This window comes from Passer domesticus, chromosome 3 (genome assembly GCF_036417665.1).
Source record: "Passer domesticus isolate bPasDom1 chromosome 3, bPasDom1.hap1, whole genome shotgun sequence".
Taxonomy (NCBI): domain Eukaryota; kingdom Metazoa; phylum Chordata; class Aves; order Passeriformes; family Passeridae; genus Passer; species Passer domesticus.
The window spans coordinates 50,772,182-50,792,901 of record NC_087476.1 but is presented as its reverse complement, the minus strand read 5'-3'; the positions used below and the strand labels follow the sequence as shown (position 1 = coordinate 50,792,901).

General features: G+C 35.6%; 1 protein-coding gene across 4 annotated transcripts in view; it reads left to right on the top strand.

The window, feature by feature from the left end:
* Nucleotides 1-20,720, top strand: part of TBC1D32 (TBC1 domain family member 32) — a 74,663-nt gene that overhangs the window by 44,368 nt on the left and 9,575 nt on the right. For all 4 annotated transcript variants that reach the window (XM_064413037.1, XM_064413033.1, XM_064413035.1 and 1 more), the window contains 2 exons: nt 6,268-6,393; nt 13,225-13,308. In XM_064413037.1, coding sequence (XP_064269107.1) covers nt 6,268-6,393; nt 13,225-13,308 — 210 coding nt within the window. The remainder of the gene's footprint in view (nt 1-6,267; nt 6,394-13,224; nt 13,309-20,720) is intronic.

Here is a 20,720-nt window from a genome sequence, read left to right as displayed (position 1 = left end):
AATCAAAGAGCATGAACAGAAAATGAAGAATATCTGAACTGTATTTTTAAGTGGTATGATATGGCAGTGATAGAAGTTTTCTTTCACAAGACAGGTTAAAAATATGATTACAAGATGGATCCATTTGTACGAGATCTTACATCTTCTTTGTTGTGAATATTCAGAATTCATGTTGTGTTTTACTCCGATTGCTTGGAGTTTAGAAAAATACTTGTTACATTTTCATTCTGCTTTAGTGCAAGGAGATAGACAGAGTTCACACAGGCTTTTGACTGGCAAGAGTTCTGCAGTCGTTGTATGAGTGGGAATGCATGACTGCTTCATGGTATCTGTTGATGAGGATTGAAGGCCAGCACGATGTCTCTGCTTCCCTGAAACTGTCTATGTTTAGATTTCATGCTGTAGTGTTTCATTATGTAACCTGTGAGGTATCATTCTTGCCCTCTTATTTTGCATGTTTCTATGATATGAATAATTAAGACTAGTAGATTCTTAGTACTATTAAAGAATGTATAGTTTCTTTGGCTGAAAAAGCTGTAACTGTAGGTTACTCTGTCTGTCCTGACCTCTTATTGTGTCCTCTTTTATAGCTCAAGAGACTTACCTTTTCTTTGTACTTTTAAAATGTATCCTATATACATCACATAATTGTGATGGCAGATGTAGAAACATAACCCGAGTTGATTTTTTATTATATCTATATAATAGATGGAGATGGCTTGTGAGCATTTAAAAAAAAAAAAAAAGATTTACAGATGTGCTTTGAATATGATACTTATAATAGTTCTGTTAATAACCCTCCTTTCAGATGGAGTTCAGTGACAGATGCTGTAACAGAACATTTTGGAACTAGTGTGGCCAAACTGAGGTCAGGGAAAAGGAAGTTTCATTTCCAGATCTCTGGACTTCATTTATCATGTATTTATCTGGTATAATGGAAACCATGGATAAAACTTAAAGTAGCTTATGAGGGGTGGTTAATTAAAAGGATTTGTTCACACTGAGTTTTCCAGCATGAAAACCCAAGTTGTGGGTAGGGTTTTTATTCTATAAATTCTTTTGAAGGACAGTGTTAAACTAACACCTCAAATGCGACACTAACACCTCATGGTCCAGCTGTATTAAAAAGCAGAGCAGTGGTAACTCTGACAGTGTGTGGAACATGTTCCCAGCACCAAGACTTAAAGGCTGTATGTAACAGAACTCTTCTTTTAACACTCTTGCTTTTATTCTGTGCTATTGTAGTCTGCTATCTGTGCTATTATAGTCAAAATATCCACTTGCCAGTGTCTGTTATCACAGACTCTGGCAAGTGGATATTTTGACTCACTGCATAAAAAAGGACTCTATTGTAATTTAGTAACTGCGTTGACTTAGTGGAGTATCTCTTCCATTTCATGAGGACACTGAGAAAGCAGACTCGCCCAAAAATATGTTTGTATTTGAAGGAAAACTTGTAGTGAGTTAATGTTTACAAATATCTGTCCTGGTTTTGGAGGTGTTAGGTATTTGTTTGTGTGGTATATGGGTCTGCAGGAAAGGATTTATGGAAAAATAAATTTGTTTGATTGTATATTAATATACTCTAATAATTTCAACCAGTTAGAATTTGAAGGCTATTGGATAGCCATATATTAATGACTCACTTTTGTCAAAGATAATTCATAGTGAAACTTCAAATGATTTATGTGGATCATTATTTATAAGTGAAAATTAATTATACCATTTCTACCTGTTTACACTCCAGCAAGATACCCTTTGCTTTTCTTGTTTATTTGTTCAATTATTATTTCATTGAGATAATTTGAGGAAGAACTATTAAGTAATTTTCAAAGTGTGATATAGTCCTTTTACATCCAGGATACAACTGTGAAAATATTTTTTTATACTTGTAATATTAACTATAGTGTCGATTATTAAAAGTTAAACTCTTTAGAAGGCTACTAAACTGTAATATTGACTCTTCTATTTGCACAGAATTTGTTTTTCCTTTCTAGTCCTAGCTTCTCAGTTATGACAGTTGGTAATGACTGTGGCTGAAGAATATTGTCCGTAAATGTCCTGCAATGATGCCTTCACTGCTTAACATTTCTCTAAACTTGGGTACTCCACCAGTCATTAATCTTATTTTCTTCTGAAACCGTACATTCCAGAATTGGTACCAAAAATCTGTGGTTATTTCTTATCAAAAGTATTTTGATAATTTATCTCAGCCACTGTTCTCTGAGTTCTTTGCTTTAAACTTCTAACTTCAATGGGAACTTGCTGACGTGTTTCAGGTTTTTCAGGTTTCAGGTTTGGTTTCATTGAGGGTTTCTTGTTTGTTTGTTTGATTGTTTGTTATGTTTGGTTTTGTTCTTTAAATCTGATTTCTTTTTTTTTTTGGTAATACCTGGTTTTAGCAGCGTCCTTAAGTTTTTTTTAAATTTTCTCTGTCAAAGAATCAGCTGTATTATCTTACCCATTATCCCTTATAATGTCTCATAAATGCCTTTATCACCTACACTTCTTTGACTTGTACTCCTTTTTATATTTGTCATGGTATGTTGTCTTTTGATTTTAAGTCCACTCAATTAAAAAAAAGATGAAAGAGTAGTAAGGTCTGTGAGAAATATGCATGAAGTTTCCTAAATTATATATCTCTATATGGATTTGTTTCTATGTACTAGTCAAATAAATTGTAGTCAGGTTATTCATTTCTCAATTTAGATTTTGAATAAGATATGCATAGAGTTACAGATCTTAGTTATTAATCACAGAAAAACGCTTCTGCCACAAAGCACAGTCAGATGAGAAGTGGCTGTTGCATTTCTTATGTTCTGTAAAACATTGATGAATTTTTCTGGATCTTACTTGCTTTAGAAGATCTAAACAAGCTAGCTGAAGAATTATTTGAAGAATTATAAAGCAGCATCTTTTAGAAAAGGGAGATCAATTGAAACTTACTATTATAATGTAGTGGTTCAGATTTCATACATGTGTGAAAGTGCACCTTATTTATAGTGCGATTTTGTTGCTTCATAAACTAGTGAATATGGAGGTTTTGGGTTTTTTTTCATGGGATTTCATAGAACAACCATTGCTAGCACAAAGTAAGTACAAATAAGGGATGGGATGGCAAAATATAACCACATATGAAGAAGAGAGTAGAAGAGCAGCAGATTAATTAAATTTGCATTAGCTTATTTTCAATCATGAAAAGCTTGCCAGCATCAGTAGAGGAAGGTCATAGTCATTTTCTTCCTCACATTTTCTCTTCTTTCTATTTTTTCTTTCCTTCCCCTGTTCCCTCACCTTCTGTCCTTCACATCATTCAACGGGTCTAGTATTTTTCCAGGAAAAAAAAAAATTCAAGTCATTAATTTAGGTTAACTTGTGAACTCATTTAGTGACAAACCAGAAAAGAGAAAAAATAAAAGCAGGACTTCTGTTTCTTGGTGTTGGTGTGTTTAGAATGCTCTAGTGGTAGTGGTAGTATGACAGCCTGTGCTCAATTACACTTAATATAAGCCCAGAACTGTGTTGTTGCTTAAGTTCCAGGTAGAGGGTAATACTGTTGGGCATGTTATAGTTGCCTTGTGAAAGTAAGCTGGCATTTCTTTTATATAATGAGTTTTTGGAAGCAATTGTCATTCCAATCCCCCCCAAGGTTCTGTCTTTTTATTTATTTGGTTTTTTTTTTTTGCACTGTGATCACCTGCTGGCAGAAGGGATAGTCCACATTTAATGACAAGTTAAGGGAAGCAAATGGTTTACCTGAGAGAAAATAAGCCACAGTAAGTTTCCACAGTATGATACCAGTTTCAGTTTGTACTGGATATATTAAATACATGACTGCACCACAGTATCTTGGTTGCATGGGTCTCTGGTACATTGAGTGATTAAGCCTCGTCTTGTAGTCTGTGATCCTTGTCTGCCAAACTGAATTACTACACTCCTTGAGGAAGTAAAATAACTATTTAACTTGTATCAAGGAGTGTTTCTTTTAAATTCTAGGATTTCATTCAGTACTCAACTGTTTCAGAAATAACAAAAAAGGGCAGAAAAAGAACTAGAAATCATACTGATAATACTGTAAGAGTTAAATCCTTCTTCACATTAAATTTTCATAAGTAAGCTGTTCTAAGCATCACTGCATGTTATTTGGGAAGATACTGAGGACTTATTTATGTGAGGATAACAAAGAAATTTCAGGTTAATTAATTTGGAGTCATTAATTATAATAATTATGTTACTATAATAAGATTGTTTTGAAATGTTATGTATTGTATAATAAATTCCAATGACAGGGATACAATCTAATAATTAGAAATCATTAAGGTCTTTAGATGAGCTTAAAATAAATTACATGCAAAATCATAATTCTGTTGAAAATATTCTAATACTCTAAAAAGAATAAGATCATTTGAAAAGAGTGTTTTGAAATAGAAATGCTATAAAGAAGTAAAAGAAACAGCAAATATTCTACATATCCATAGACTGGCTCAAGCAATTGTTGACAATTGTCCTGGTTTAGGGCAAATTTAGGGAGGAAATCTCTGAAGTGGTCCCTCTAGAAAGCAGATTCAAGTGGCCCCTCCCCCAACAAGCTTGGGAGAAAAAATCTACTTTGAGAAAAATGGAAAAAACTTTATTTAATAAGCAGAGTACTCACAAACATGAAAAATGAAAAATATTAATGGTCTAACAGCAGAGGAATTGTACACATCTGGAGTGAATGCTTGTGCATTTGCTTTGTGTCAGGTACCATCTTTATTTTCCCCCTCCAGATGGCCAGAAAGTATTTTATAGCAGCATCAAGTACTCTGGGGCCAAGTTACCTGGTAGTTGCCAAGTGCCCTGGCAGCCCAGAGGGCGAGCTGTGTACTGGGGGGCATCAGGCACAGCATTGTCAGCTGGGCAAGGAGGGGATTGTCCCCCTATGCTGCTGCTATGCTGGTTGTCCCCCCCACTGCGCTGCGGTAGCCTCACCTCAAGTGCTGGGGGCAGTTTTGGGCACCACAACATAAAAAAGACATTAAGCTACTAGAGAGTGTCCAGAAGAGGGCAGTGAGGATGGTGAAGGTCTGAAGGGGGAGCCTTATGCAGAATGGTTGAGGTCACTTGGTCTGTTCAGCCTGGAGAAGAGGAGACTGAGGGGCCACCTCGCTGTGGTCTTCAACATCCTTACAAGTGGAAGCGGAGGTGCAGGCACTGATCTTTTCATGCTGGTGATCAATGACAGGATTTGAGGAAATGGTATGACACTCAGTCAGGGGAGGTTTAGATTAGACATCAGGAAAATGCTATTCATCCAGAGGGTGGTTGGGTACTGGTGCAGGCTTCCCAGGGGAATGGTCACAGCAGCAAGCCTTTATGACTCCAAGAAGTGTTTGGACAACACTCTGAGGCACATGGTGCGACTTTTGGGGTGCTCTGCATAGGGCCAGGAGTTGAACTCGATGGTCCTGATGGGTCCCTTCCAACTCAGCTTATTCTGTGATTGTATAATAGAAAAGCAAAAGCCATGCACACAGACAAAGCAAAACAAGGAATTGATTCACTACATCTGGGTGGCAGGCAGGTGTTCAGCCATCTGCAGGAGAGCAGGACTCCATCACCTGTAATGGTTACTTAGGGAGACAAATGTAATCACAGAATCAAACAGGTTTAAAAAGACCTCGGATATCATTGAGTCCAGCCTTTGAACACCACCATGTCAACGTCACTCAGAATGTTCCTCCCCTTCCTCTTTCTTCCCCCCACTTTATATACTGAGTATATCGTATGGTGTAAAATATCCCTTTGGTCGGGTTGGGTCACCTGTCCCAGCTGTGTCTCCTCCTAATTTCCCAGGCACCCCAGCCTCCTTGCCAGGGTACAGTATGAAAGCAGAAAAGGCCAGATCTGTGTAAGCTCTGCTCTGCTTACACAGATCTCTAGAATATCTCTAGATTATCAGCTCTGTGTGCAGCACAAATCCAAAGCATAGCCCCATACCAGCCACTGTGAAGAAAATTAATTCTACCCCAGCCAAAATAAGCACAAAATCCCATCAGTAAATAGAATGTTGTGTATAAAGCAGAATGACATCAGCTTTACGACTGCTTCTCCAGTTTAATTGTCTTAGGAAAAGGCATATTTATGTAGTCTTTTCTCATGAGGTCTGCCAAAAATACATGTGGCAATGGAGTTGGGGCTACGTGATCCTTGAGGCCCCTTTCAACTCAAACTATTCTGTCAGTATATGATCATTAGAGAATAACATTAATTTTTCATTTCTTCCAGATAAAGATCTTGACAAGCTCTTAAAACTCTTAAAAAGTCCAGACAAGCCAACTGGGTGGGCAGAAATTTGTAGAAAACAGTTCTGCAAAGTCATGAAAACCAGACCAGATAGCATCAGTGGACCAAGTGAGTATGACTTAAGGATTTTAACAAAGAAAGCAGACAAAAGACTGCAACTCTTCTTATTATTTTCATTATCTATACAAGTAGCACATAATTTTGTGTTGATTATGAAAACTATTTCAATGGTATTTTCCCAAGAAAGCAAGGTTTATGTATTTTATGTCCTATTTTTCTGTTTACGACTGTTATCCCTCTATGTTGTTAGTGAGATTTGACAGAGAAAGAGGGCTCAAATACAAGTCTTTGTACCAGATCTCTAAAGGGTCCATTATTGAGATAATGAGAAAATTAAAAAGAAAGCCTGAAAGAAAACAGACAATTCTCAGAGATTAGAGAATGAGTTAACATGGGTTGGGAAATTATATTAATGGGCATTTTCTGTAAAAAATGTCAGAAATAAGGCATACTAAACATCAAAGAATTCATTCATTCAGGTTTTTCTTAATTTTCATGTGCATTTCTAATGAAAAGTGTGGTCATGCAGGAGCCTTGCTATAGCTCAGTTGGAAAACTAAATCAGCCAATGCAAAAACACAGATCATCACATATGACATAAATCATCAGAAGTAAGATATAATAATTCCCTTATGATATCATATAAGCTTGTGTAGTCATAAAGAAGTGAGGTGTTCTCAGATATTGCTGGCTTGCATTTCCATAGGAATTCTGATTACAGTCAGTATGTAATCTGGCTTGTTTACAGGTGCCCAAGGTTTCCTTTTATGTTATTTAGATAAGCAGTTAATACAACTGGCTGTTGCAAAGCTCTTCAGATGTTCTGTATCTGCTTGGAGATATTTCAGAAGCAGCAAGATATCTGCAGCTCTGTGGTTTGAGACAACATCATATTCACTGAATCCATTTTATAAGAGACAGCTGTGCTGCTGTGTATCTTTTGCAGCATGCAAAGCTCTCCCAAATTTGAGAGGAATGAGAGACTTCAGTCCAGATGCCCAGAAATCAAAGCTTTCTCTAAAGTTACAAGATGGAGCAATCTCCATGGTTTACAGAACAAAGATGTACACTTGTGCTTTCTGTACTGGGCCCCTTCTAAGGGGGACTGACATTAACAGGAATTAAACCAGAATATAATGAGCAAAGATAACATTAGATTCAAGGACTGTATAGTGTAATGTGTATTGATTTGTTAAAAATATTCTATGATCTGGTGTTCAGATTACCAGATGCTGAATCTATAGAATCTGCTTGAATTCAATCAAAAAATTATTGAGCGAACTACAGTATCAACATCTCTAATTCACCCTTCCCATGTTGATTACTCTCCCATCGACTTGGTCAATACTTTTGTGCTAAGTGCTCTGGGTAATGCATTGTTTTTGGGATGTCCTTTAGACTGGGGATTTCTCTGCTAAAGCATCACCTCTGACTGTGGCTTTTAAGTAATTTCTGTGCTCAAACATCAAAATCTGGTTTTTGAAAGGCTTTATTGAACTGCTAAAAGGAGATACAAACCTTCCTCAGGTCTGCATGTCTTTTACTGCATCAGGACTGAAAGTCTGGGATTTTTCTTGGTCTCCTAAAACAAAACATTGTAGACAATCATCTCCTACAATCTGTTGTTCTAAGCACAATAAGCTATGACAAAGAGATTCTTCTAGTCATTCCTTCCATAAAGGTATCACAGATTTGTGGATGTTAGGGTGTATAGCTCCTTGTTTTCTTTGGGTCACTTATCAGCAAGAGAACCATGGGGAGAGCCTTTGATCGGGTTATGTCTTGACTTCTTTTGGACTACTCATTACAGTACTTTTGGCCTCCCTCAAGTGTCTTTAGTACATCTAGAAAAGAGTTTTCTGTGTATTGGCATCTAAGCTTTGGCAGAAAAAGAAGCAGGCAAATCAACTCCTCTGAACAATAGCTTAGATTTATGTAGAAAGTTATTACTCCGTATGAATCTAGGCTTAGCATAGTGCATGTTCAAATAGTTCACATCACTGAGAGGTGGCTTTTTGTTTTTGTTTTTTTTTTTTCTCTTGAACCAGAATCTCATCTTGACTATTTTAGCCATGCATTTTTCAATTTTTTTTTTCTCCTTTTTGTCCTTCAGGTATGACAGAATGCATTTCTGTTGCTTTCCATTCCAGCAACTTGTTTGTTCATCTGTTCCCAGTTAACATTGTATCAGCACCTGATTTCCAGCAGATTCAACATCCTTATTCCTCTCCCCTTTTAGGAGACTTTAAACCCAAACCAAAATAAATTAAGGGTGTTGCAGAGATCAATTATATGCTAACATTCTTCCCTTCGTAATGAGATACTCTGTCACCAAATCCTCTTCTTCTCAAGCTTTATATTCATATGTGATACGGATTGGGATAGTAAATTCAGCTAAAATTACTTGCTCCATAGAGTCTTTCAGATTTTTCATCACCTATCTCCGTGAGGATCTGGATTTAGATTTCCAGTATTTTAGGGCCTATTAATTTACCTCCAAATAGTCTTTTCTTAATAAAAACCAACCAACCAAGAAAAGAAAATATAGCAGCTCTTGAACTTGTGTGTGAGAACTTACTGTAAAACACAGGAATTTTCTCCAGCTTTTATAAGTGAAATGTTTGATGGAAGCAGAGTGGTTACAGTCAACACAGTGTTCTGGAATCCTTTAATATTGTGTGAGCTGTCCATCATCTGAGATACCTCTATCAAAACATGTTGACAAAAAATACAATGTGCCTTTGAGGCAGTGTCATTGTTTGTGATGTATGTGTGCTGCACCCTTTAGTAATTGCAACAAAAAGTTAAAACTAACTTCAGAACTTTCCCCATAGGATAAAGAACCCATGACTATTGTATGCTGTAATATTGTTTTTAGTTCAGGATAGCAAAATGCTGATATTGGATTTTCAAAAGAAGTTTTTAGAATAATACAAAATAGATGTTTGCGTTTTTATTGTTATGTCCTTGATTTTTCAAGGAAGCTCGTGTTAGAATTTGAGTGAAACAGTGGGTCTTTATGTTATGTAGAAAGAACAATTGCAGATCAGATATTCTTTCTTCTGATCCCCAAATCAGCTTGGAGCCACTGTAAGCAGTGGCATGTGAATGTATGTGCAGGTGTGTAAAGATTTGGTTTGGATTTGAAGGGCTGTTTTTTCCATTAATAAAGAAAATACTTGTGTATTGATATAACATATGCAATGTTCATCTCTAGTGAAAGCACTGTCAGAATTTTTGTTATCTTGTTTTCTTCTTTTCAGAGAAAATGTAGGTTGTTCATTTGTCATTTTAATGTACGCTAATTGAAAGTCCTCCTTGTTGTTGCCATCAATAATGGAATTGCTAACTCTGTTTTTCCACATACTTATTAAACTGAAGTATGGTTGATGGAGTTCAAAATTTCTGACACTACTCTTGCAAAAAAGTAATCTGTCCAAGATTTTCACTGTTGAATTTCTAGCCTCTAACAGAAGTCACAGAATCACTGAATCCCTTCCACTCAGCAGAGTGGGAAGAGGCCATCAAGGATCATTGAGTCCAGCTCCTGGCCCTGCACAGGACCATCCCCAAGAGTCACACCTTGTGCCTGAGAGCAGAACTGCTGTTAAAAAAGTCCTTTGTATTTTCTTTTAAACTCCTCTGAAACACCTGGATCATAGAACATGATCCAGTAACAGCAGTTATATTAGAGAACTTTAAAAAGTCTGATGCCTTTTGCATTTTTGACCATTTTGCCTTAAAAATTTTGGAGTAGGAATTAGGCTAGTGCTTGTGGTTGTTACCTATTAAAACAGTTTTAACCACATACTTTTTTTAAAGCAGTGTTCTTATGCAGTTTTGAAGCTGTTTCAGTTACTTTCCTTTTGTACACTACTTTTTCAAGGAAAAAGAAAACCCTGGAGGAAAGTAGGTGTTTTATAAGCATACTGCAGTAATTTAAGAATTTAAAAACATTTCTGTTTATTTTGTATCTGATTATACACACCTAAATTAAAATTCTGTTTATTTTGTGTGTAAGAATTAAATTTCCATGAGATTATTTCTGGACTCTTAAAAACTTCAATACTAACACAGCCAAGCTACCATAGTTTAAGAAAATCAACATTTTCACTGTTGGTAGGCCACATAAACTTTACCTGAAACTTTGGACTTTTACAGCAATACTGACTGTACTGTACAATGAACCTGCCTAAATGTCTTTTGTCTAGTTTTTCAGTTAAATGAAGAATCACTGAACAAGTTTCTACAATGGTGTCCAGATGACAGCTAAATTATGTAGTATTAAAACAAAAAAAAAATGAACATAGCTACTTGTCATTTCACATGGACATTCCTTTGGAAAAGGCAGTGTCCTGTGAAAACCATTTACTTACATATTAACCACATGTGTTTTGAGGCACATTCTTGTGTGTCTTTGTCTCTCAAACTTAATGAAAATATTTTCAAAAGTCCTGCCAGGCACTTAGATAAATACTTTCAAATGATGGAATTCAATTTAGTGCTTGAGTTTCAAAATGTTGATTAGCAGTTGAACTCTCACTTCTAGTAACTCTAGCACTAAATTGAAGTATTCACCTGCTAGGTCAAGCATGTGTCTGCCTTATGACAAAAACAGAAGAAATGTACAATGTCCCAGCTTGGTTTTAAATTTTCTGAAATATGGGATATTTTAGTCTTAACATAGTTCTCATTTATTATTATAGTAGGGCATATTTCAGTAATAACTGTACTAATAGTCATACAGTAAATATATAGCTAGTTACAAACCTAAAGTCTAATTTCTGCTTTTTGCTGTCTGCAGTTTCAGGAATAGACACGTTTGCTCATTTTACACAAATATTTGTTATATTGTTTGTGGGCCAAATTCCACTAAGCATATTAGTGAGGATTAGTGAGTTTGTATATTCTTCAAAAAAGAATAAATTGTTACTCTTCTGTAAAGTAAATTGCTTTTTTGAGCCCCATGTGTTTTATTAACCATGATTAAGAGTAGCTATGTTATATTTAATTAGCAGTTTCATTTCACTGTAAGAATGCCTAAGAATATAAATTACACATGTAGGTTTTTAGTGTTAATTTAGTAGTCCCTTGCAATGCAAAATTAATTTTCTTACTGTTGGAGTTGGAACTGAAAAATTCATGTTTAGCTGTTGTAGTGAAACTTCTTTAGCATTACCAAAACACAACCTTTTAAAAACTTTATTTGGATTTATTCAGTGTAATTTCTCTAAATGTTTTAGGCAATTAATCAAGACAAAAAAAGATGGTGATTTACTGTCAGTATGTTAGCTTAAAATAATTGGAAGAAGAATTAATTATCTTTATTGTATCTTTATTGTTTTTCTGGCATAACAAGTATCAGAGTGTGGGTGGAAATTCTGTCTTTCTTCTCCTCATTCTCAAAAGAGCAGGCACTGCTCTTTAACTGCTTGTGTCAGTTTTCCTGTCATCATGACTAGCTCTGGAGGTTTCTAGCTTTCTCCATTGCCACCTCCAGCATGTGTCGTTGCTCTGCCTCACTTGTGCTGCTGCAGCTGCTCCTACCACTGTCTGCTTAATGAGTGTAGTGATACTGGTACCAGTGGTACTGGGTGTTCTTTATGGTCCCTTCCAACTCCTGCCATTCTCTACTATTCTTTGAACTAGCTTAAATCAGCAAACCCACCTGGACAGTGGGTGCCTGGAGTTATGTTCAAGAATGGGGGATCAGGAGCTGAAGCTTCATTGCTATTAACTGAAGTGCTGCCAGGGAAATGGTAACATGGTCTTAAAACAGGAAATCCCACAGATGGCAGCAGTCATTACTCTCTAAATACGCTCCCTTGCTTTGCATTGTTGTGAGAAGTATCAGGATGCATATCTGTATGCTTTATATCCTATTTATGGAGCCAACAGGAGGTGTTTTAGGATAGCATTTACTTATAAAAGAAATTCATTTGTGCTATCCTAAATTCCTATTATGGCTTACCTCATGTGGGCCCCTTCTGTGCAGTTTGTGTAAAGGCTTCCTCATAAGCTTTGTTTAAACTTTTACAGTGTAGTGTTCAGTTGCCATAGCCTCAGACTTGGGGAACTGAGGAATCAGGGACAGTTTGGATAATGATTTATCACCCTTGCTAACTTCCTGGCTACCATCCTATCAAGATGGGAGATAAGATTTCCTCCACAGTGAACAAATGTCAGCATTGGACTTAGCTGTGCAGTGTCTGCTGACTCAAAGTTCCATAGCAAGAACTGAAAAAGAACATTATGGTCATCATTAAATGGAGAATTTCCAAAATTAAATACTCATATTGCATAAATTTAAGTGAATAATCTTTTTCTTGTGATGGCATAGGTAGTTTTCTATTGAGGATTTTTGAAAACAGCCCTTAAACTTCATGTGCTTTTGTTAGCATAGTTTTGGGATGGTGTCAGCTTTTGGTTCTATGTGGGTTGTTGGGTTTATTTGGGGTATTTTGTTGGTTGGTTGGTTTTGTGGTTTGTTCGTTTTATTGTTTTCCTTTCATGTCTCCATACACAGACAAATGTGGTAAGACATTATAGTTTAATTATAGTTAATTTTCATTTCATATTGAAATCATGTAACAAATTCTGAAGTAATCCTTGGAGGATATGAAGATAATATGAGATTCTCTTTCTGTTTACACTGAATATATTCTCAGTAAAGCTATTAAAATTTAATTTAAGTTAGGAATGGTGTTAGGAATGCAAAAGCACAATGTATGTTTTGAGTTGTTCCCCTATAAAAATATGAATAAATATGCAGGAAATTAAATAGCTTTACTTTCCCACATATTGTCATTTAGTTAGGTGACATAGTTACATATTTTGTTTGCTGCCTCTAATTTTTTAATGGGTTTTTACTTCTTGCAGTTTTGGCAGAATTAATTGAAAAGTTCGTGTCACATCTTTCTGAAAGCAAAACAGATTGTTATTTCAGCACGGGAAGCTATAAAGGTCAGTCTACTAATAATTTATTGCCATGCAACTTCTTAGTGTTTAAATTGCCTTTCTTCCAAATGTATCTGTATCATTTTGGGGGTTGTTTAAAATGTTCTTTAACAGCTCAGAAGTTCATTACTTCACTGGTGGGAAATAACCTCACTTTGGAGAAGAAAATTATGTGCTCGAGTGAACAGAACAGATAATTATTAGTGATGGGCTTTCACATTTCTGTATGTTAATAATGGAAAGATGATAAAGAACAGGTGAAGGTGTGATTCAGAGTATTTGTTGACACCTATTATAGATGATTTGCAAAGCTGGTGGCATAAATATTTAAGATGGTGTAAGCAATCTGGCTCACCTTTTGGAAGCCCCGCAAAGGTATACACTTTATATTATATTAAGTGATATGTATTAAAGAACTGTTACTGTTGCCAGAGTAACCTGAGTGTTAGTACGGTTGTTGTGCTTACAGCCAAGCATAAAGGATGAATGATAAAGTTGATTTATTCTGAGTGTAAAGTAATGTGTTTTAATACTTTGAAGCACTGGTAAAATTAGAAGATTTAGAAGCAATGTTAATATCTGCTGGAAGGCGCACTTTCATTCTTCACTGTTTGTCCATGACTTCTTTCAGGTTGCAGTTGAGCCATTTACAGTACTTATTCTGTTACTAACTGTGGAGAATCAAGTCTGCTTTTGGGGAGAGTCTGTTATTTATACTGGTATTTTACTCTCCTATCCATAGGATGCAAATATAATGTCCTTGGAGACTTGGGGCCTGCCTTTGATGTTTCAAAGCATAAAACCCCTTTAGAAATTTTAGAAGCTGTCACTCTTTATGTTTAGTGGCCTTTACCTTCCAAAAGCTTGCTAACAGGATACCCTTAATTTCATTTCAGAATCAGTCTCTTTGCTTTATGAAGAGAGTTGTTGATGGGACAGTTATTTCAATCACAATTTTATTTTTTCTTAAAAGATACTGAAAGTGTTTTGTCTTGTCCTGTATTACTTTTCAACTTCTCATGAGGCATAATGAGCAATAAAATAATTCTATGGACACACAAGGCTTGCTAATTACATATTTCTGAGACTTCCTGATTCAAATGATAATTTTGGTTGTTCCTTTAAAAGCTAAAAATGCAAAAACTACCTAGAGGAATAAGAAACATCTGACTTGCATACTCTGAATGGATGCCTTGCCCAGCAAAGACAGCCATCGTGCTCTTCCTTAATTATGATAGCTAAGTGCTTCCACCTAATATGAAAGATCTCTAAAGAGAAGCAGTAGGCCTTACTCCATTCCCTTAGTCATCAAGTACCTTACTTTTAATCTGCTCCTCTCAGTCCTCTGGTCAAAGTTGGGATTTAAAGTACATTCAGGAAAGTTGAACCTAGATTTTCTATTTAATTGATTTCACCATGAACCACTCATTAGACAGAGGTGACATCAACACTGCATTATTTATCTAAAATTTAATGTCAATTTCGAAGAAAACCAAGTTTGAAAATCCTGTGACAATTGCATGTATTGTATATAATTAAAAATCCAAAAGAATAGATACGGAAACAGAAATAACATAGTGAAAACCTCAGTTCTTGGTTTTCTTGAGCCTTAAAGATTTTCTTTTAATGATAAACCAACTCTGTCTAATTTTTTTTATTTTCTGTATGAGGGGATTTTTGGATCTTATACAGGCACTACTGGACATTAATTCTGGGTAGGTTTGGTTTGGTTATCAGATAAAGGCGCCAACATTTAACAGGCTGTCCAATAAATAGTTTTCATCTGCAAATGCTTTTGATATTCCATGTTCTTTAATGAAGAAGAGCTTGGAAATGGGAGAATAAGAAGTCTTCTCAAGGGTAGTCAGTAATCAGGTGGTAAGAGGTAGGCAGAGGACTGGTGGTGTCCAGTTGAGTTCTTTCCCTGTCAGCAACAGCATTATCACAGACTTCTTTTGTGAAGAGTTCTCCAGCCCAGGAAAGAGTGTTGCTCAGGCAAACACCGTGTATCATCAAAGGTTTCTTTTAACTTTTATAGGAAAATGGTTATTAAAACTTCATAGCACCTTTTCCAGAAAGGTGTAGAAATAAGGGTTAACCAGGTAAGTTAATTTAGGCAAATAAATTCATTCTAATTGACGTGAAACAAAAGTCTGGCTCTAAAACTGAATCTGTGATCATATTCTAATTCTACTCTGAAACAGTAAAAGGGCATGATTTTAAGGATTGGTCACATAGCTAAAATTATGTTCTTTTTTTTTTTTTTTTTCATAATAAAATAAACAGTATGGCCTTTCTGTGAAGGGAGGGTAATGCACATTGAGAACCCAGGATGCATTATGCTTCCTATGTTTGTACCAAAGGGACAACAAAACATGCTCAAATCTTTCTCAGGCCTAATTTGTTTAAAATTAGACTTCTCACTGATTGAACAATGATTGGCTAGATTTCTGTACCTTTCCCAAGGTTTTCTGGTAGTCTTTATGAAGTGTTGCAATTTCTTTGAAGAGAATTATTGAATGCCGTATTATTTCACAGTATGTTTTTCATATACTCCTGTAAGAGCCATCTAACCTAAATCCTAAAACTAGTTACAGTAGGGATATTTTTCTGTATGAGGTAAACCTAGTGAGTTGTTAGAAGGTAACATCTTTCTAGCTCCACATCTAAGTAAGCCAACATGAACTTGGCAATGGTATGTATCCACCATTCTTTTAAATAAATTTGGTTCTGAGGAACTGAAAGCCTGTTTTTAATAGTTGTTTCATTTCAATGAAGAAAAGTCACGTTTTTCATGAAAGTGGATTCAGTACAGCACATAGATATTCAGCATTTATCATGTTTCCTGAAATTAGAATTTGATTATCCTAAAAAAAATGACAGCCTTGTAAACCTGTAGCTAGCTGTAATTAGAATAACACAGTCATCCATCTGCCATGGAGCCCCTCAGGATTTCAGTCTCTTATAAAATTTGCAAATATGGAAAAATTAAATTAGATTGGGTTGTTACCATTTGCAAGATAAAAGAGAAGGAAAAAATATCTGATAAAAAACTATGCAGTTGCAATATTCAATTGTAAACAGTAACACAAATCTTAAATGAAGTTTGCTTTCCTCTAGCAGCAACAATACTGCTGTGATGTTTATTCAGATGATTCAATCTGTGCATATGTTAATGATCTCTGTCTGTTCCCTTTCCTAGAATTAATAATTTCTAGTTTGCTTTTAATTTTTCTTTCTCCATTATAAACCCTGAAACACTGAAAATCAAATCATTGGTGTCTAGCTGTAATAGGTAACAAAATGGCAAGAAACTGAAATTTTCTGTAGTAGTAAATACCATGCATTATATATTAGGTATGCGAAGTTGCTAAAATAGCCTCTCGCTCTTTCTGTTAGCAAATTCCCATTCAATGTAACAGAAATACTTTGTGAAAATGTCATTGTTTTCTCAAGGTTTAAACAACCATTTATCAGAGAAATGTGAAGTCATCTAATGTGTTGGTGTCTGTGCTTCTTAATTGGTCTCCATGATGTGTTGCAGACACTTGGGACTGCTGCAATGTTTTGTGATTAGCAGGGTTTTTTTGGGAGCTCTGCTTTTGCAGATGACCTTGCAGTTGAATCCTCTGTTTCCACTGGACTTTGTCTCTGAAACAGCTCTGCCATTTACTGCCAAAGGGACAGAACCTCCGGGATTGCAGGTCTTGGCTGTAAAACTCAAATGTCATGGTGTGTTCCTTCTCCTAGATGAGCCTAAGTTCTCTGACTGAACAAAATCTCTAGGAGCTTTCTGTCATTTAATGAGCTCTTAATCTTTGAAGGGTCAGGTGGGTCAGGTATCAAACTGAGAAATTTTAAAAACACCAGGGGAATGTATCAATATAGAGCTGTTCAGAAGGAGCAGCAAATGAGAAACACAGGATTACAACCTGAAATTGTGCTGAAAGGAAAGAAGAAGGAAGGGAATTTTTCCATTCTTTCTGCATGATTTGATAAATTCACTTCTTCAAACTGTCCACCATTTTGAAGATGCTGTTATCAAAAAGCATTTTACCCATTGCCAATTTAGGTAACTGGACAGAAAATGTAGTTCATTCTTAATGAAGCTGTTGCCAGAAACAGCTTGAGTGTTTGAGATAATCTTTACATAAGTTGAAGTTCTATATATTAATATTTTGGTCTTGTATTGTTATGGCAAGAGTACTGATGACATAACAGATACTTTCAATAGTTAAAGTAGAATTGTGCACAAGGCTACCTCTGAGATGCCATCAACACTCTCCAGCAGTCACTCTTAGATCCTGTTTACATTGTCTCCATTCCCAGTTCAAATCCAACAAAAGTAATATTTTTCTTTGAAAAAAGATTATTTTATAGACATTTCTAACAATGAGTATGAGGTCAGAATTTCACAAGTGTTCTAGATGAGTAGCCTAGTTGAAGGAGGAGAAACAGTAGCAAAATGGTAGAACAGATAATGGAGAAAAACTCATAAATTTTGCTCTGCCCAAATAATGTTTAAAATATAAAACTTTAATAAGAGCATCAGAATGAGAAAGGATAGTTACTGGCTTAGCATAAAGATTAATATTGACTGCCTGGGTATCTGCCAATGCAGGGTCAGTGTTTAGGTACCTGTTGAAGAGTAAGTGAAAACCTGCTGGTTTGTTAACAAAAATAATAAATCATAGAAAAATTATACGAGTTCCATAAATTCAGTTTATATGGACAAAGACATGGACTAGACATCTGATAGCAAATGCACCTATATACTTCTAAGTATTTTAAAGTGTTTGTGGGAATTAAGCAGGTGGCTCTGGCTATCATGGTATTTTCAGCTGTTTGCAGAACCTTTACTAAAATATTTTGTTTGAATCAAAAGTCTTTTTCATCCATAGCAAGAAACCTAATCCTTCTTATTGTCACTGATGTTAAAATTCAGCATCCATTAGTATATTGCAAAGATTATTTATATAGACATAAAACCATTTGGCCTGGGCACCAGGAATGAAATAGCTAAACCAATAATGTGAATGACAGCTTTAGTAATTTTTTTTACTTAGGACAAAAGGGAAGCCAGTGGTGTCTTTGGTGTACAGCATTTTAAACAGGGAAATAAATTAAATATTATCCAACTACCATACAAGTTACATGACACGTGCTGTAAAGCTGTTTTAGCTTGGCATCCTGTCATGTCAGTATGAATGCGATGTAGCCCATTTTCTGACTTAAACACATAAAAGCTTTGTAATGGTAAGAGGAGAAATTAATAAGAAAGCAATCTTTCCTATAAATTGTAAACTTAATTAATAGGCTGATCAGAAAGAATGCCACAGGACTTGCATGGCAGTTAACTTATGCTGGAGTGCTTATAGCTATACACTGAGTTTAATAATTTTACAAAATCATGCCTCATGGGAGTCTCTTTTTGTGCTCCTGAATGCTACAAAACATTTTGAAAAGTGCTGCCTATTAAGGTGCTTTCTAAGAATTTTCTTAAATTGTAAGTCAGCTCCTAGAGAATTTCAATATCTATCAAGTCCAGTTTAATTTTGGCTTCTGTTTTACAGTGTTTTTCATTTTTAAAGAAAAAAGTGTGAAATATCTGTTCAACATAGATTTTTTTGGTTTAAGATAAATAAAAAGGAAGCTGCCAAAATATGTTGTTCATTCAATTTAATAATGGCCAGAGTGTTGTATCATATTATTAATTCAGAGTTCAGAGAGGTGTTCTGGCCTTTGACGATGAATGGCATTCTTATTTAGAAAACTGATTCTTCTCCATGCCTTTTTGTTATGAAATCTTTTGTGTTTCAAGACAGTTATATCAGGTGTATTGAAAAATATGTGTCCAAAATTTTTTGTATGAAATTAATTCAGTGCATTAAATCAGATATATGGGCATCATCACAATAGTACAAGCTTTTTGTCCATGGATTGCAATATACAGTATTTAAATATTCCACTTGTTTTTCATAGCATTTTTCTAAATTTAATGGAGCATTTAAGGTTTCTAGGTGTAGCTTTTAATCAGTGGAAAGTAGTTCTTTGTGTATTCTAAATGACTTTACAGTGTTCTTAGGCCTAGTCTTCCCAGTTTGTTAAACAATAAACAAAAGGGAAGACAAAAACTTTTGACCCAGGACAAAGAAGCACAATTTTTGGATTAGCAGGATACAGAGGTGTGACTATGTCAAATACAGTGGTGTCTGAAAGCAAGAGGTTTTGCCTTGATAAGGTACTGTGTGCTAGAGAATTATTATTGAGTCCAGACTTCAAGTTAATTTTATCTTCCTTCACAATACAGAGAAAAATATCAGAAGGAAGTGTGGTGGGGAAAAAAAAGCCCTTTCCAGCCACTAAGAAATGTTACAACAAAGAAGAGAAGTCAATGAAAATCATTCTTAGTGTTAATGCACAATGAGCATTCAGTACTTGCTGTAAACTGTTACAGAGTGCACACTGGGCTCACACAGTGGGCTGTGATGCAGCCTTTCTTTGTTACACCCTTGCAGGACCGGGATACCTGCATTGCCACCCACAAGAGCATCCACCTTAAAATGGAAGCAGGAATGCATTGGAGCTTAGAGGTCTTTGCTGTCCTTGCCCTCTGCTGCCATTAAACATGGTGGTGGCAGGACTGCATTATTCATTAGCCACAGCTAACTCATTTAAATTGCCCCTATTTCCTAGGATGTATGTATGCCTCTTGCCTTTCCACTTGCACACACAAACTTGAAAATATATTTGCTTAGTATGGCAATTGTAGCTTGAGTAAACAGGTAACTTGGAACAGGATATGAATTGTGAAAAGTTATGAATGTTTCAGTTATTTCTGTGGGGTTTTAACTGAAATGCTCTGTGAACTTATGTGTATTCTTCCAAAGATTGCACTGCTGGTATGCTGTGCAAAAGATATTTGAACTACTCTTCTTTGGATTGCAGAAAACCTCTCTGATGTGCATTTACTGTTTCTGTCTCATCAAATTATTGAATAATTTTTTTCAAAGAGCAGTTGGTATTTGTTATGTATAAATATATTGTCAAAGGTACAAGGTTAACTTCTCACAACCCTAACACTTAAATTATTGTTCCCTGTGAAAGTTATAAAACAGAGGGCGGTTTTATTCTTGCCATACTTCCTCTGCTGAATTTTATTGCTTCATTGTTGAGTGTATTTTGCTGTATTATTTTCTTCATAAAAATTTTGCCCTACCTCATCTGATATGAGCGGATGGAATCTTATTTTTTGGTTTTTTGGTGTTTTTTTTTTTTTCTTTTTGTTTTGTTTGTTTGTTTGTTTTCCCTTTGAATTTTTTTCCTCCCTGAACTTGTAACTATTTCATCTTTAATACCTTAGTCCCAGTTTGTGTGCCAGGAACATAGAGTGTTTACCTACACATGAATAGCCAGGG